The 17,033-nt window shown below is 58.9% G+C and overlaps 5 protein-coding genes across 5 annotated transcripts; 3 read left to right on the top strand and 2 right to left on the bottom strand.

Moving 5' to 3' along the window:
• Positions 1-14: 14 nt before the first annotated feature.
• Positions 15-2,442, bottom strand: BJ171DRAFT_601765 (major facilitator superfamily domain-containing protein; the record flags this gene model as incomplete). Its single annotated transcript, XM_053115111.1, has 4 exons — positions 15-522; positions 683-1,792; positions 1,986-2,186; positions 2,320-2,442. 4 exons carry the CDS (start codon positions 2,440-2,442, stop codon positions 313-315), a joined length of 1,644 nt encoding a protein of 547 aa, XP_052963602.1. The 3' UTR covers positions 15-312.
• A 2,965-nt stretch (positions 2,443-5,407) lies between these two features.
• BJ171DRAFT_559293 (kinase-like domain-containing protein) lies at positions 5,408-7,716 on the top strand (the record flags this gene model as incomplete). The annotated part of the gene is made up of 8 exons (XM_053113203.1): positions 5,408-5,543; positions 5,657-5,724; positions 5,914-6,017; positions 6,206-6,333; positions 6,439-6,551; positions 6,789-6,956; positions 7,064-7,445; positions 7,661-7,716. The coding sequence occupies 8 exons, from the start codon at positions 5,408-5,410 to the stop codon at positions 7,714-7,716; spliced, it is 1,155 nt and encodes a 384-aa protein (XP_052963601.1).
• Positions 7,717-9,425: 1,709 nt separating this feature from the next.
• BJ171DRAFT_630730 (uncharacterized protein) lies at positions 9,426-11,937 on the top strand (the record flags this gene model as incomplete). Its single annotated transcript, XM_053115619.1, has 3 exons — positions 9,426-10,100; positions 10,281-11,086; positions 11,253-11,937. The coding sequence occupies 3 exons, from the start codon at positions 9,426-9,428 to the stop codon at positions 11,692-11,694; spliced, it is 1,923 nt and encodes a 640-aa protein (XP_052963600.1). The 3' UTR covers positions 11,695-11,937.
• A 1,107-nt stretch (positions 11,938-13,044) lies between these two features.
• Positions 13,045-15,309, top strand: BJ171DRAFT_585163 (uncharacterized protein; the record flags this gene model as incomplete). The annotated part of the gene is made up of 1 exon (XM_053114349.1): positions 13,045-15,309. One exon carries the CDS (start codon positions 13,045-13,047, stop codon positions 15,307-15,309), a length of 2,265 nt encoding a protein of 754 aa, XP_052963599.1.
• A 663-nt stretch (positions 15,310-15,972) lies between these two features.
• BJ171DRAFT_518084 (uncharacterized protein) lies at positions 15,973-16,868 on the bottom strand. The gene has a single exon (XM_053112218.1). It carries the CDS (start codon positions 16,808-16,810, stop codon positions 16,154-16,156), a length of 657 nt encoding a protein of 218 aa, XP_052963598.1. The 5' UTR covers positions 16,811-16,868; the 3' UTR covers positions 15,973-16,153.
• Between the last annotated feature and the right edge of the window lie 165 nt (positions 16,869-17,033).

Raw genomic sequence — 17,033 nt, 5'->3', positions numbered from 1 at the left:
ATTGACATGACGGAGAATGCATGATGGATGTGTGTACGAGCTGAGGTGAGAGTAGTGGCCTGTAGAGACAGAGTCGGGCAACCGAGCCAGCAGACCAACTTTGGTCAAGAGGCACCATGAGGAGCTGGGAACAAGAAGGGAGGGAGACTTTGCAAATGTGCCTGCTGGCCACAGTGTCTCTAGCTAGAAGGATGACACAATCATGCGAATGCAAACATGCAGGAGAGACTTGTGATGGTCAAGTAACCATATATCGCCGAGAGGCGAGGAGGAGGAGGAGGATCAGGTGTGCCTTATGGAGACTGGGTGCGGTTACTTGGATTCGATGTCCTTGACGCTCGTGGCCGTCTTGGTATCCTTTTTGGCATCCCAGGTCAAGGGTCGCAGGATAAGTGAGAACAGGAAGCCGAAGCCCATGAGGCAGCAGCCGACGAGCCAAACCATATGGAAGGCATCGATGAAGGACTCGATGACGGGGGTGCGGATGGCAACGGGGAGCGTCCAAATCGCCTTGGGGTCCAGCTGGATAGAACAGAGTCGGGCAAGGAAGGAGCAGTGACGTATTAGAACCAGAGCCGAGTGCGACGGATCTTGCAGAGGGCAGACAGAAGAGCAGCATGGAAGCACGAACGTGCACGAATCAATATGAGTTTGAGGGGAGGGGAGAAATAGAGAGGCTTACCGATCCACCGGCCTGCAGCGCTGCAGGACCAAGACGACCGACGAGTGCCGACTGGAAGCGAGTTGTCAGAATGGTCTCGAAGAGAGTGACGCCAAAGACACCGCCGAGAGTGCGGAAGAAGGTGTTGACGGCCGTGGCAGATGCAAGTCGGTGCGGCGGAACCGAGCCCTGAACAAGAAGGGTGATGGTCTGCATGGTGGGGCCCATGGCAAGACCCATCAAGCCGAGGTAGACGTACTCGACAACGATGCTGGAGTTCTCGTCGAGGAGCATGAGGAGACCGATGGAGATGGTGAGGAGGGCCATGCCGCCAATGGCGAAGGGGCGGGTGGTGCCGAAGCGGGAAGTAATCACGCCTGCAACGATGGAGGCGATCGACAGCGTCAGAACCATGGGCAGCAGCGAGAGGCCGGCCTGGGTGGCGTTGTAGTTGTGGATGATTTGATAGTACAGTGGAATGAAGTAGATGAAGCCATAGAGCTGGAAGCCGACCACAAAGGCAATGACACTGCTGGCGTTGAAGTTGAGGACGGTGAACAAGTCCATGGGCATCATGGGCTCGCGGGGCACCTTGGCTTCGACCACGACAAAGACGATGAGCATCAGGAAGCCAAAGATGAGCAGGCACAGGACCGTGGCCGAGGTCCAGGGATAGGTGTTTCCGCCCCAGGTCAGACCGAGGAGCATCAGCACCACGGCAGCGGACACCGTCAGTGTTCCCCAGCCATCGAGACGGTGGATCTTGTCGCGGAGCGAGCCAGGGCTGGACGGAATTTTCATCAGGAAGATAACACAAATCAGGGCAATGAGGGCAAAAGGCGCGACAATGAAGAAGCACCAGCGCCAGCCGGCCGAGCTGTCGGTAAAGTATCCGCCGATGACGGGGCCGATGACGGTGGCGACGGAAAAGACGGCACCGATCATGCCTTGGTAGGGGCCGCGTAGCTTGGGGGCGACAATGTCACCGATGACGATGTAGACGATGGCAGTGATCACACCGCCGCCCAGACCCTGGACGGCACGGGCGACGATGAGCATGATCATGGACTGGCTGAAGCCGGAGACGATGGTCGAGGCGAGGAAGATGAAGGCGGCAACGACGACGACGGCCTGTGAGAGAGCGATCGATAGTGAATGAGTGAACATGCGAGATGAGGAGTGGCAAGCACTGTTTGCCTGATCCATCATGGCACTCGGGCATCCATGCTGCTGGTCCAGCCGACCCAGCCGATCCTGCGGCTGCTGCTACCAGTGGGCCATGCAATCCTCAGCGATCCAAGGCAACTCAAGACCATGTGGTTACCTTGCGACCGAAAATGTCACTGAGAACACCGGTAACGGGCTGAACAGCAGTCGAGGTGAGCAGGAAGGCCGTGGCGACCCAGGAATAGTCGTTCATGTCGTTGAGCTGGTTGGCGATCGAGGGCAGGGCCGTGGCGATGATGGTACCGAGGAGCGATGCCGAGAAGATGAGCATCATCAGGGCAAAGAGCGTGCCGATGAACTGTGGGCGGAGACGAGGCGGCGCAGAGGTTGATGGAGGATATGTCAGTGTCAGGGGTACGTGTGACTTGGGCAGGGCACATGTCTTGCTACCGTCCAATGCACACAACAGCCAGGGCCAGGCGGAGACGTACCTCGACACGGGTAACAGGCACCCGGGGCTTGTCGGGGTCGACGGCGGCAGCCGAGTCGAGATTGACATCGACAGACTCGACGGTCTTGTCGGCATCTGTGATTTCGATTTTGGAGGCGGACATGGCTGACGGCTTGCTTGCTTGCTTGCTTGCTGTCGGCAGAAAGGACAGGACGGACCGGACCGGACCGACAGGGGGGGGTTGTGGGCAGAGGGGTGCCTGGAGGCAGAGACCAGGAAGATGTGCAGGCGAGCGTCGGCTTGGGTTGGGTGTGGACAGCCGGTCAACGACGGCGGTGCGTGGAATTTATATCTGGCCGGCCGGCCGGAGATCCTGCGTGTCGAGAGCAGCCCAGGGCTGAAAAATTACTCGCGGATGAACCAGATCCTTCAACAGTCGCTGGTCAGTGGGGGTGAAGGCCGACGGACAGCCTCGCTTTTGTTGACGCGCCCGTGGGAAAGCGGGACGATATTCGGGGTAAACCTTTCTTCCGTCGAAGGAATCGTCCGGGGCTTGTCCCACGAGGCCGGCAGGACACGGCGATGGCGAAAGGTCCACACTGGTCCCGGACCAACAAGCAGATCCACCACGGGCCGCGGCGGTGGTTACAAAGCATCGAAGGCCGGCACACTGCCGATGCGCACTTGCTGACAGAGGGCGATGTACGCCGCTTGTTGGCAGCGTCCGGGTGGAGATGTGCTCCGTGGCCGGCATGGCAGTGGCAATGAGAGCGATCTGCCTGGAAGCGGCGGCGAGACGGATCACGCAACGAGCCGGTGGGACTGGCCTGTGTGCGATGCGATTGCAGACCGGAATGCCTCACAGCTCCGGCAGCGATGAGCCCAGCGAAGCGTCATGTACAATCGAGAGGCGGCAGAATTGCGGCCAATCACACCACCCAAATGCCAAGGCAACATGGATCACAACAGCCGCCGCCGTTCCCGCAGAATGTCGGCATCAGGGATCTCGTCCCCACAGGCAGGCGGTGGATGTCGTCGCGAGAACCGACGCGGTAATACGGCTCATCCATTTTGAACTGGCATGCCCGCAGTGCCGGGAAGCCAAGCGATTCGAGAATGTCGAGTACCTTGATATCGAGAGCCGATGGAGCGGCAGTCTAGAGGGTCGGGCGCAGGCACCACACTCCCGCATCGACCAGGACTGGAGACAATGGCACGGCCCGTCCGCTGGAGTCTGCGGATCAGCACTTGCATTGCTGTTCGGTATTCCTGGAATGGCTGCAGCCGCCGACTGCACCGGCTGCTCACAGGTCCCCAACACAGACACTCAACTCGAGACCGCTGCATCGCATCGCCTGTGGCTGTTGACGACATTGGCCTGGCCGGTTTGTCATGAACAGGCAGAACGGGTGATGTGTGGGCATTCGACAGCAGGACCGGAACAAAGGCAGAGATTTGGCTGGACAATCCCAGCCCTAACACCACCAAACCCAGCCCCAGCCCCAGCCCCAGCCCCAGCCCCAGCGGCACCGCTCGCTGGGACAGCCCTTGCCGCACGCCCTCCCGCACCGCGCGGTCGCGCCCACGATCGGCAGGAGCAGTCGGCGGCAGCGCTGTGCGACATTTCGGCGCGATTTGCGCGGCGCCGTCCCACACACCCCTTGTCGTCCGGTTGCATCGACTGTACCCCAGCGCGCCCCCTGTGCGACATCGGCATCGCTCCAGCACCACAACCGGCCGCGACAGTCTCTGTGCAGTCCGTCTCGCTGCCTGCCACTCTCGGTCTCCTCTCTCCGTTCTCGCCCGACTCGCTGCACTATCCGTGCTGCTGTCCGTTCTCGCCGAGAGCACTCCCCCACCGAGCCGCTCTCCCCCTCGTCTCTTCCGGCCGCCACTTTCCGTCGACCTTTGGGCTTCCCTCTTGGCTTTGAGTCTTCTTCCTGTCCTGCTCCATTGCCTGCCGCTGCTGGGCTGAAATTCCCATCCCATCCCATCCCATCCCATCCCGGCCTTGTCCTGTCCTGCCTCTCCCCCGCCAGGCCATCTCCACTCCCGTCGTTGCCCATCGTCGTTCTCTCGACCCGGACAATCCTCTGGAAAGGCAAGCCCTCGATAAAAATACGCTGTGTTTACCTGGTGCATCGCTTCCGCACATCCCTCTTGTTCCTCGTTCTCTCCTGGCCCTCTCCTGGCTTCTGTTGTGACTTCCTCGCTGACCCTCGCCCGCCCGTCTCGGCCTCGACTCTCCCTGCTTCCTGCGCCCTGCAGCAGAGCTGCCGCCTCTCCTTTTTTAGCCAATGTCCCAAGAGGCCCCACAACAGGCCATCCAAAAGAAGCGATCGTTTCTGAGATTCATCGACAAGTTCTCCAACCCTCTGCAGTCCAGCTCTCAAGGTAGGCAGCGGCAAACCGGGACTTGGTGGACACGGGACAACGGCAGGACTCGCACCGGTCGTGTTCCTGGCGAGGTTTTCTGTCGGCATGCTCTGCTGTCAACCCTCGCTGCTATCCCCATCGTCCTGCCAGCACTCGCCAGCAGTCGTCAGCAGTCGTCAGCAGTCGTCAGCAGTCGTCAGAACTCGCCAGCACTCGCCGGTCGCTCATCTGCCACCGCTGCTCTCGCCACTGCCGATCCGGTCGAGTCTGTCGTCTTGGTTTTGGGATTCCACCGCACCGTCCGTCCCAGTCCGAGCCTTCCCCTCGTGCTGGCCCTCCTTCCCCCTCGTATCGATCGACGAGCCCTGATCCAGCCGCATCGCTGACATCCAACGCACCCGCCTTGCCCATCTCTCTTTCTCTATCCCGTCGCCACGCATCTGGCTCTATCTTTCTCTTCCTGGGCACCAACCTCCCCTGCTCGACAAGTCCCCCCGCTTCCTACACCGTCAATACAGACCTCACCCGCCCCCAGCCAGCCCGACCTACATTTCGATAAGCCTCTCCCTCAGCCAGACGCCATGTCACACCATCTGACGTTTCAAGACAGCCCAATCTCCTCCGGAACCGAGTTCCTCGACGGCCCTCAGTCGTCCAGCCACAATACGGCAGGCGTCTTGGGTGGCCTGGTGGGCACCCTGGACTCCAGTCCCAGCCCCAGTCCCTCGGGGTTCAAACAGCGCAGCTACTCGATGAACTCCATCAAGGTCACCAGCGCCGAGGTCACCGCCGCGAGCTTCAGAAAGATCAAGCTGGTCGGCAAGGGCGATGTCGGCAAGGTCTTCCTGGTGCAGAAGAAGGATGACAGCGCTCTCTATGCCATGAAAGGTAGGTGTCGCTGCAAGTTGGGCGGGGCGTGTCAGTGTGTTGGTCCTGGCTTCGTGGCGTTTCGTGTCGGCTTCGTGTCTGTTCTCCAACTAACCGATCATGCTCGACCGCAGTCCTGTCAAAGTCCGAGATGCTCAAGCGCAACAAGGTCAAGAGAGTGCTTGCCGAGCAAGAGATTCTGGTAAGTCCATCTGCATCTCGCTCTGTCTTTCGTGTCAGTTCGTCTGTCTATCGTGTCGGCCCGGCCACGATGCACGTGTGGTTCATTGTAGCGGGAGGAAATGACGATCGCCTGTCAAACTAGTGCGCTGCTCCTAGTGCTTGCGCATTCTCACGCTCGCGCCTAACCGTCCGGCTGCCCTTTCTCCAGGCCATGTCCAACCACCCGTTCATCGTGACTCTCCACCACAGCTTCCAATCTGATACCAACCTCTACTTCATCATGGAGTACTGCAGTGGCGGCGAGTTCTTTAGGTACGAAGCGACGCCTCCCCTGATGCATCCTGCGCGTTGTCACAGCATTCTTGTGCCTGGTTCTGTTCCGCTGGCGCTGTCGCGTGCCATGTCGTGCATACCGCAGTCTCGCTGCTTTGCATCCCTCAGTCTTGACGGTGCTTGTCTACTCGATCGCTCCACTCATATCCTCGATTGCACCTATTCAGGGCTCTGCAAAACCTGCCAAAGAGATGTCTTCCGGAGCTGGACGCCCGATTCTATGCCGCCGAGGTCGTTGCCGCCCTCGAGTATCTGCACCTGCAAGGCTTTATCTACCGAGACCTGAAGCCCGAGAGTGCGTATATCTCGCGTACCTGGCTCTTGGCTGCGCCAGTGTCGCCACACATCAGATGCTACGGTGTCTGCCTTTCTCTGACCCTTTGCTCTCTTGCCCGCACAGACATTCTCTTGCACCACACCGGCCACATCATGCTTACGGACTTTGATCTCTCGAAGCCCACGCAAACGCCCGGCAAGCCCACGTTCATTGGCAGCACAAACCCCTTTTTGAATGTAAGGATCGCAGACTTTTGCGTGGGTGTGCTTGCAGTCCGTGTGTTTGTTGGCGTAGGCGCCGTGGGGCTTCCGGAGTTGCGAGTGTTATTGGGCTGGTCCGGATGTCGCATGTGCCATGCCTCAGTCTCGGCCTGCGCGTCCGCACGCCTCTTTTCGGCCCGTGCCGTCCTACACCGTGTGATTCATTACTGACTCTGAACGCCTTGGTCTCTCGTGCAGCTGATTCACTCCAAGGACTCGCTGAAAAACTCGGTCGTCGATACGCGCTCTGTCCTGGCCAACACCCGAACCAACTCGTTCGTCGGCACGGAGGAGTACATTGCTCCCGAAGTCATCAAGGGCTGCGGGCACACCAGCGCCGTCGACTGGTGGACCCTTGGCATTCTAATCTATGAGATGATTGTGAGTATCTGTGAGCCGCGGCGGGGGGGGGGGCTTGTCTGTCATGGGGTCTGTTTCTCAACGGTTACTGACGTTGCTCTGGGGCGGGCTCCATGGCACGTCTTTAGTACAGCACCACCCCCTTCAAGGGCGCCAACCGACACGGCACCTTCAACAACATCTTGCACCTCGAGGTCTTTTTCCCTGACACCGCCGAGGTCTCGAACATGGGCAAGTCGATCATCAAAAAGCTCCTCCACAAGGACGAGACCAAGCGACTAGGCAGCAAGTCTGGAGGCTCGGAAGTCAAGAACCACCCCTGGTTCAAGGACATCCACTGGGCCCTGCTCCGCAACTGCTCGCCTCCGATCCGCCCCAGCCTGACGGATCCTCTCTCGCTCAACCTGCGACACCTGGTCGACAACAGCAGTCTGGACTTTGACAACGAGCACCGGACGCAGCGAGATCCAAACTCGACCGAGCGGGATCCCTTCGAGGACTTTGACTCTGGTAAGAACCAAATCTTTGCGCTCCCGACAGAGGGGGGACGGCTAGGGCTCAGAGGTCGATACTGCCGGCAATTCGTTTGCAGGCACAGTCATGTGGTGCCCTTGATCAGTGCTGTTGTGCGGGACTGTGGGTCCGCCACCCGAGGGCCGGTGCCTCTACTCTCATTGATCGAATCTAACGTGTCCTCCTCCGTTCCGTACATCGGCCTGTTGCAGTTACCATCCACCACCAAACTGACCAGTTCAACATCCGCGACTTGCGGCCTAATTAATCCCGCTCGAGTGCACCCTTCACTCCCACCGTCCACGGCCCATCGACCACGTCCTTTCCCATCCTCCCTCTCACTCTGTTCTTTCGGGTAGATCAACAGACTGCGCCATCCAAACCCCCCCCCGCTCATCCAGACGCAAGGCAGGCTTGGAGTTGTTCTCGTGTGAGCTCGAAACAAAGCATTCCAACCACACAAAGACAAATGGCTGGCATAGTCAGATAACGGCTATCAAAATGCTGCAGCGAGCCAGTTTGGTTGTCCTTTCGATCCTGGCTCCATCACTGGTTACGCTCCTTTATTTTTTCTTCCACTCCCCCTTCTCGATCTTTTCCTTTCCTTTGTCTCACTTTCCCCCCCCCTTCTCTATCCCTCTATCTTCTCTTTTTTCTTGCCCTCCGTTCACCCGATCAAAGCTCGCCCTGTCCCGATCATCTAACGCAGAAGCGACGATGCAGATCGTTTGCCCCCCCCCACTTTCCCTCCTGCGTCCCCCATTCTCGCCACCTGTCGCTTTCGCATTGCCCACCCGGCCTTCTCCCGATCTGTTGGCTTGCTCGTTTCCGCTCACTCCCTCTTTCCACCAGCCGCCTCTTCTCACCCTGACCGCCGCCTCGCATTCCTCTCGCTCTCGTCTAATCTGTACTGGAGGAAAAAAAAAGTTACTCAAAGAAAAAGCAGCGTTTGAACATCATTTGTGCTATACTTTCATCCTCCTTTCTATTTTGCTATCCAAGCTATTTCGTCATTTCTTCTCTCCCTTGCTTTCTCCCTCGTTCTCTATCGCCCACGCTCCTCCCCATCAAGGCCATCACCTCCATCTCGCCGCGCTGCCTGTGTTGATCCTATCTGCATCGTGTTGCTTGTCCATCATGCCCGAATGGCCGTCGTTCTGTTCCCTTTTATCGGTCTGAAGTCGGGCCATCTCTCTATGCACAAGCACTACTTTGCGGATCATCGACTCTCAGATCGTGGCCCCCTCTCAACAAGTTGCTGATTGACCCGTCTCCATGATGCCCTCCCCCATTATCTGTGCGCCTGTGTCTGTGTGTCTGTGTCTGTCCATGTTGCATTCGCTTCATGTTGTTTGCTCGCTCTCCGCCCCCCCCCGTCTCTGTTCGAGTTACTTTGTCGACATGTTTCCTTCGTTACTGATCGTACGGGCTCTGGCCATTCTTATTTCCTCTTAGACCTGCATCGGAGTCGAATGAAATGATGCAGGGTTGTGCACGCTCAGCAAAATACATGAATCATGGGCCACCACGACGTCGTTTCCCACAGCATCGCGTGTTGAACGATCGGCAGGGCACTTGGCAAGCTTGTCGATCTGGTGCAACGGGTCTGTGCTTACGCGAAACAAAAGGTTCCCTCGGCTGGTTGGGATGGGCCTTGTGGAAGCAATCCAGCCCGGTGCTGTTTGTGCCCGTTCCTGACACCAATTCCTTGCACCAGTTGTTGTTGCAATTTGTGGCTGATCTATTTTGAGAGACACAGTGTGTGTGTAAACGACGTAAAACATGCACCGGAGCGGCCGTGTGTGATCGAATTGCTGTCACCCGACAAAAGTCTCAAAATAGCGGGTCCTGTTCCTGGCGAACAGTGCATCAGTCGCATTCCCTGGCTCGCATATATAGTACATCGCACATGCCCCCCTCCCTGCCTCTGCATCCGATTCCCACGATCCCTCGATCCGATCCCCACAACCGCTGCCCATGTTTGACGCTTTTCCGGCCGAGCTTGTCTACCGGGTGCTCGCCCTGCTCCCTCGCCGGGAGCTGGACCAGCTGCGGCTGGTCTGCCGTGGCTGGAATCAACAGATCCGCACAGTCATCCGCGACCGCAACCGATACTTCAACCGAACCATCGGCACCGCCACGGCCAAGATTCCATCCGGCATCGACGTCCTTGGCAAGCCTGAACAGCCGGATATGCGTCTCCAAGCGCTCGCAGGGCTGATGATGGACTCGTCGTCACCCTTTTCCGACCGGACCAAGGCTGCCATGGACCTGCGATTTTACGATGTGGCAGAGTACTCGGATTCGCTCAGCGTCTTTGAGTTCCGTCCCATGGGCCTGCAGCCAACGCTGCCGCTTCCCCACGGCTTCGGGCCGAGCCACACCATTGCCATCGAGTGGGTCCCATCCAAGCCCGAGTCCCCGGATGTACCGAAAACTGGTTCGAGCACGTCCCTCGGCTCGGTCACTCCAGCTGCTGCCTCAGATCCGCCAGTCCCAACACAAGCTCCGTCCTGTCGATGGCTGATCCACGGCCGAGACCGCAAGAGCGACGGAATCTTTGTGCACACCGAGAACAGCCAGGCGATCCTTTGGTACCGCATCCAAACTCATGCCGATGGTCAGCGGTCTTTCCGACTCCTCAAGACCCATGTATCAGGGGCGCTGTTGCAGTCCAAGTCTGGCTCGACCACGAGACGGGCTGCTGCGGTCGCTGCTACTTCTGCCACTACCACTATTACTACTACTACTACTACTGCTGCTGGTGCTGCTCCTGATTCAGGACACCGTCTCTTGGACCTGCAACTGACAGAAATCCTCGGGTCTGGCCAGTTGGGCTTGCTTGGAAACCCCAGCCGGGTGGAGGCACTTGCTCGCGAGCTCCAAGCCCGCCATGTGCCCTTGAACCTTGTCGATTGGAGCCACCCATCCATCCGAACGTCGCTGCTGGTCGACCGGCTTGCGACCCCTGTTTTGGACCAGAGCACTGGCGCACTGTCTGCCGGAGCCCGCACTGCCGCAGACAGGGTACCGCATCTGACACTGTATCTCAAGCAGCTGATGGACAGCTCGATTCGAGAGCTCATGCACTGGAAACACCAGCACGGCCGAGACCTGAACCTCATCGGACTGTCGCTGCGGATGAAGATGATCGAGCCCTCGAAGCGACAGGAGATTGAGGAGCGGGGCCTGCAGCTGGTTGACCGGTTTCTGAATCTGCCCACGGCCCCGCTGCTGCTCCTGGCCATTTCATTTGCCGACACTGGCTCGGGCAAGACGGCCTCGAGGACCGACAGAAGCCATCAAGGAGATCTGGTTCAGTCCATGGGCAACGGCTCCGGCAACAACAATGCTTCTGCGAACGATGACACTGGTGCCGATTCCAACGACGACGATGCCGCCACACTTGTGGACAGCAGCGAGGACCTATCGCTGGATCACTCCCAAGGCCTGCACACCCGCGAGGACAAGATGACGATCCTGAGCGAGCTCATTCGCAGCCATGTCCTGGGAAACTTTTGGGAGCTGAGCGAGCGACTCTGCTTGAGAGTGGGGCTGGACGAGGGCTCACTCTTCAAGATGGGCGAGGGCGTGGTGGTCCGGCCGTTGTCGACGCTCGAGACGCCGTATTACTTTTGGTAAAACCAATAAAAAACGGGACACCCGTGATTTTGACGATTGATCAAATATTTTGTTACCCAATACACTCGCGCGCTGGCCATGACCATTCTGTGAGTTGAATCAAGGACGCCATTGTGGGAACCGCTTCCAGCCCAAAATGCGCTGGATGAGCACCACACCGAGTCCCAAGATCCCCGGGTTGGATCCCTTCTTGCAATACATTCACCATGTGTTCGATGGAGACATGCTGGACAAACAGCTGTACTTCAGCCTGACCCGGCGACGGCGATTCAAGCGACTCGATCTCCACAGCAAGCGACAGCGCACCGTCCACGAGATGTGCAAGCAAGTCATCGACCAGGCACCAAGGGAGACCGAAGTGGTGATTGCCTTTGGGAATGCCTTGTGGAAACAAGGGAAGGGATACGCATCCAGTCCCAGGAGGCTCAGGTTTGCCAAGTACTTTGAGCAGTTCATACACCACCAGAGACGACCACCAGACCGATCCGTCTCCAAGATCCATGTGTGCTCGGTGAACGAGTTCAACACATCCCAGGTGTGCTCACACTGCCGGGATGCCAAGCGACTCGAGAAGGCCGAGCATCTTGATATCGAGAAACCATGAAGCTGTGCAGAGGGTCGAATGCATCCACCACACTCCCACATCGAGATATCAATGCCTCAAGGAACATGATCTCGGTATGCCAGTCGATCATCGCCACAGGAGATCGACCGAGTGTATTCAAGACTGTGCTCCCGAAACCAACCAAAACCACTCGATTGCCAACGAAGACAGGAGTGCAATGCCATGGCCTGCCCGCTGGGCCTACAGTCAGTCAGCGGGTTTCAGACATCTGAAGCCAGAAAGGAACTGCCCCGTTTCTCTCTGGACCGACTGTACTTTTGGTAAAGAGCATTCGCGGTGGTTCTGCCTCTGACACAATCATAGCAAAGATGTAATATAGATATAATTTGCGATGAAACCGCCGATGGCGCGAGTGCTTAAACCGCCGATGGAGCAAGGGATGGAGCGAGCCATGCCCTCCAATGGACATCCATCCCAGTGCATGACCTCTGCAACACACTACATCCAACCCAGTGCATGACCTCTGTAGCGCACTACGTCCAACCCAGTGGATCACCTCTGCAACGCACTACATCCAATCCATCTGGGCTGTGTGCCAGACAGCAAATCGATTTGGCCAAAAATAGCTCGTGTTACTCTGCGGGGTGCAAAACCCGCAGGGCGACTGTTTCGAATCGACAGCGCCTTGGTTTCGTCCTGCGACTCTGCCCTGCGACATTGTCCTTTACTGCGACGACGGTGCGCTGCAGGTGTTATTGGAAAGCCGCCGCCTCGGCTGCCGCATCCCTCGGACTCGTCTTCTTTGCATCCAGGTCGTTAAAACTTGATCCCCCAGTCGTTAAAATCCGATCCCCAGTCGTTAAAATCCGATCCCCAGTCGTTAAAACTCGGCTGCACATCCTCCGTATCGCTCTGCAACGCTTCTCATCGCTCGTTTTTGCTGCGTCTCCGTCGGTCGTCCTCTGCGGCATTCTCTTCCATCCCCCGCCGGTTGCCACCATCGCCCCGCCTCGCTCGTCTGCGAGCCATCCCTCCCTCCCTTGCCCCTCCCCCCCCGCTCGCCATCGTCCTCCCCCGGCCACCCTTATTACCGGCGCTTTCCTCTCGGCCCTCCCGCACACCCTGCCATCTTGTTCACCGCCCTGCCGTTCGCCCGGCCGGCCTTCCACCCTGCCGCTCGTTCGCCGTCCGCCCGTCCAGCCGATCCGCACCGCTTGTTGCGCGAGCCGGTCTCTGACTGTGGCTTTCTCCTCCGGCCCAGCCCGCACAGTCCGCCGATCCCTTCGCCTGACTTTCATAGCTGTCCGGGCCCTCGACCAGCCCCGGGGCGCCTATCCCATTCCATAGCCGCCGCCACCGTCACCATCACCACTTACACCTTCGACCGCCATGTCGACAGCAACCATGTATCCATCCTCGCTGGCTGGGCTCCTCAACTCGGTCAACTACGACCTCGCCGTCCTCGGCTACACCTCCATCCCATCCGAGTCGTTGCTGGCCCCGAGCACGACCATGACCGAGACCGCTCTACTCATCATCCGCGACCTGATCCAGACCTTGCGCGCGGCCGTGCACTCTGCCGAAGAAATCGAGGACCGCACCGTGCGGCTGCAGAACGACTACTCGGTTCTGCAGAAGCGGCTCGAGCGATTCAAGCGGGACGCCGAGCACAACCTGCAAAAGACCCGTGCTCTCGAACTCGCCATCGAAAAGGCCGAGACCAAGGCCAAGCAAGAGACTGAGCGCTCCAAATATCTCGAGTCCGAGCTGAAGCGAGCTCGCCGCAACGAAGTCTCGACCGGTCTCCGGGCTGCATCCATGACCACCCCGCTCAAATCCAGGTCGTCTCATGCCAGCCCGCCGCCGCCGCCGCCGTCCTTGGACACCATCCAGGGCCTCTGCTCGAGATGCGTTGCTCTTGCAAAGAAATCCGGCATGCCGTCGCCCGTCACCCCCTCGGCCTGGGCTGCTCCGCCGTCTGTCTCTCACCGTCGGGCTGACACCTCGCCCAGGCGCTCGCCTCCGGCCCGCCAGAGCCATTCCCAGAAGCCCCGGAGCACCCCGCACCACCACGACGACTGGACCCACTCAGAGTCGATCGAGACTAGCGACAATGATTCGTCCTCCTCCAGCTCCGAATCGTCCGACGACGACGGCCGGCACCGACTCATTCGTTTCGCCGACACCCACGAACCGCCAGTGCGACGGGACATGGGCTACCGGCCTCCCAAGGAGCCCCGTCGCTCGTCGCTGAAGAAGCCGACCCTGCTGGAACGGCAGTCGAGTCGAGAGTCTGACCCCATGCAGCTCGACCACGCCGGCGCTCGGTCGACCCGACCGCTATCATCACCTCGCTCGCCCTCGTCGCCTTCGCTGCCTGGCTCTGTGATTGTATCCTCCAACCTGGCACAGCCGCATCTGGCTCCAGCACAGCCTCACCCGGATCATGCACCTGCTGCAGCTGCTGCAGCTGCTGCAGCTGTCGACTCTCATCAGGCCCACCACCAGCTCGCCAATATCGACACAAACCATCGCGATGCGGCTGCCAGTCCCGTGCCGCTTCAAATGCTTCCAACCCAAGTCACCTCGCCCAGTCCGCTGGACTTTGGTGCAGCCTCGGGTGTGGCGGTTTCTGCTAGTGACAGCACTGCCGGGCCCATCTTGCAGCCCGAGTCGATTCCATCCGATAACTTTGCATCGACCAACGCATTCCGCCCGACCGAGCCTTGTGCATCTGTCCGCCCGCCCCCGCCACTCGACGAAACTGAAATGGCCGAGACACACGCCCTGCCCAATGCCAATTCATCGGCCAAATTGCGCCCTCTCAGCTGGCAGGAGCCGCCCAGCCAAGAGCCCGACTCGGCGTCCTCGGGCTACCCCCTTCGTCGTCGCTCCTTCCCTTCCCGAACTCTGCAGCGCTCGAAATCCGAGCCGCTGTTGAAGGTCATCCCGGAGTCAGCCGAGCTGCGCGAGTCGGTCATCGAGGAAATCTCGCTGACCTCGGCGCCTTGGACAGAGCTCTTTGGCCAGAAGGTGGTTTTGCGCAAGACGGGCATCAATCTCCTCGACAGCCGGACCGACAACGAATCCTATCGGAGGGTATCATCGCCGCCACTTTTACTGCCGGCCGCCAGTCCGCTTGACCAATCACCCGAAACATCGGCACGCGCCCGGAGGAGCAGTAGTCCCGCGCCGTTTCAGGAAGAGCACTCGTCGTCGATGATTGACTTCAACAGCTTTGACGATGGCCCCGATGTCTTTGAGAAGCTGATCGAGAGCCCCGGTAGCCGAGACATCCTCGCCGATCTCTCGCAGGCGGACGACGCCTCCGCCTCTGCCTCCGCCACGCTGTCCATGCACGCGGACCAGACCATGAGCCTGGATATGGACGAGCCGCCAGTGGCTTTATCCAAGAATGAGGTGCACTATGCACACAGCGAATACGGAATTCCCTCGCCGCCGCTCTCGCAGACACACGACCAATCCTTTGTCGATGCGGCGTCTTTCAACCCCAGCTACCTGACCGGCGACGATGAAGTAGATCGCGAGTATATCGGCAACATGCTCTCCAAGCTCGAGCTGACGACCGAGGAGCGAGAAGCCATGATCGAAGCTGTCCTGCTCAATCCGAGTCTACTGGAAAAGCTGATGTGAATGCGCCCTCGCGTGTGTCCGCTTTGGCCGACTGGGGGCCAGTGATCCTGATGGATTCTTTGACAATGCTGCTCTCGAGAATGCCGTCTCGCGGTAATCAGCGTCATCAGCATCATCAGCATCAGCCAAAAACACCATCGTGGCTTCAGAAGCAGACCTATCTTCTCCCATAACTTTCGTTGAACGTTTTTGTGCCTTCACGGCTCTCTATTTTGACGACACGGCAATACAGCCACTTCATTTCACTTCATCTCATTTCATCTCATCTCATCTCATTTCATCTCATCTCATCTCATCTCATCTCATCTCATCTCATTACATTCTGTGAAAGTCGGTTAGATTGTGTTGGGGGGGGTATCGACGTGAATTGCAGTGGAATGCGTAACCGACTCACGCCGCTGGCGTGCGTATCTGCGGAAACTGACGATCCTGCTCGGATGCCTGACTCGGGACAGGTATCTGGCTCCTGAGCCTTTCAGGCGCCGTCGCCGCTCGCTGTGCGGCCACATAAACATGGGGTTCCCAGCCGACATGACCGATATCTTGCTCACATGCCCCAGGCATCAGTGCCGAGTCGGGTGAATGCCGAGCGGTGGCGACTCATACGATCCGTTTCCTCGCGAGATCGAGCAGCAGGGAAGGAAGCGATTCCTACCGACAATCCGGGCTGTTTCCTGGTACCTGAACGCATACATACGACAACACTCTCCGCTCGCAGTCACAGCGGCAAGCAACTTTGCAATCGCCCTCGCCGCGGCTGTGCGAGTTGTATTTGTCCATTCGCCAGTCGCTTGGCGCTTGGCATCAAGGACTGCATCCTCATACAAGACCTCTTCCCTTCGTGTCACGGCTTGGACACCTTGGAACCTCGGTGCTCGATCATCTTGAGCAGCTGTTCGCCCGAAAGTCGCAAGGTCTGGTCCACTGGCGGCTTCCGCCGTCTGTTCTCGATCTCGCGGGTCTTCTCGTCGAGCTCCAGGTCGCCCGTTGGAATGAACATGCCGCTGATTTGGCGCTGGGCAAACCCGGTGGCATGAGCAATCTTGGCACCGCCCTTTTGTTTCTTGAGGGCCACGGCGGCTGCCTCCGAAGCCACCACCGACTGGAGGTTGGTCGAGGGCGAGAGCGGGAACTTTGCGAGATACGGCGACTTGAGCTGCCGAAGCAGTTTCCCACAGGCCCCGGTCCCTGGCGAGCCGTTCGGCCCAATTCCGAGCTCGGAACGGGCGTCAAAGCCCGGATCGTCGAACTCCTTCTTGCCCGTCGCCGTCGCCGCCGCCTTCTTCTTCTTGCGTCCGGACACAGGCTTCTTGGCCTTGGGGACCTTTCCAGTCCCGCTTCGCTCGGCCTTCTCGATTACCGAGAGCACCGCTATGGGTGTCCGCAGCGTCTTCTTTGCGCTAAAGATCCGAACCACCTGCCGCCCGACCGGCACATGCTTCATCTCATCGAGGTAGGTCGAGTATGGTGACGGCGCGACGTCGGCGTTGATCGGGATCATCGGGTGATAGTGATGGCTGACCGGCAATGATGAGGAGGGCGGAGTCGGTGGACGATTCCTTATCCGCCGGGTTTTGTCGATAGACTGGAGGAGTAGAACTCGCAGATCATGGATGGTTGAGTAGTTTGGCCCAAAGAGCTTGCGGATGACGGACGCTGGGACGTCGCTGTTGGTAGACGCAAGAATGTCAGTCCACAGGTGAAGGTCGCATGGTGGGAATCAA

This window comes from Polychytrium aggregatum, assembly GCF_025602895.1.
Source record: "Polychytrium aggregatum strain JEL109 chromosome Unknown BJ171scaffold_39, whole genome shotgun sequence".
NCBI lineage: Eukaryota > Fungi > Chytridiomycota > Chytridiomycetes > Polychytriales > Polychytrium > Polychytrium aggregatum.
This window is presented reverse-complemented; position numbering and strand designations above follow the sequence as displayed.

Bases quoted from the DNA above. Each gene is read 5' to 3' on its own strand.
- BJ171DRAFT_518084 (XM_053112218.1), bottom strand. From the start codon at position 16,810: ATGATCCCGATCAACGCCGACGTCGCGCCGTCACCATACTCGACCTAC.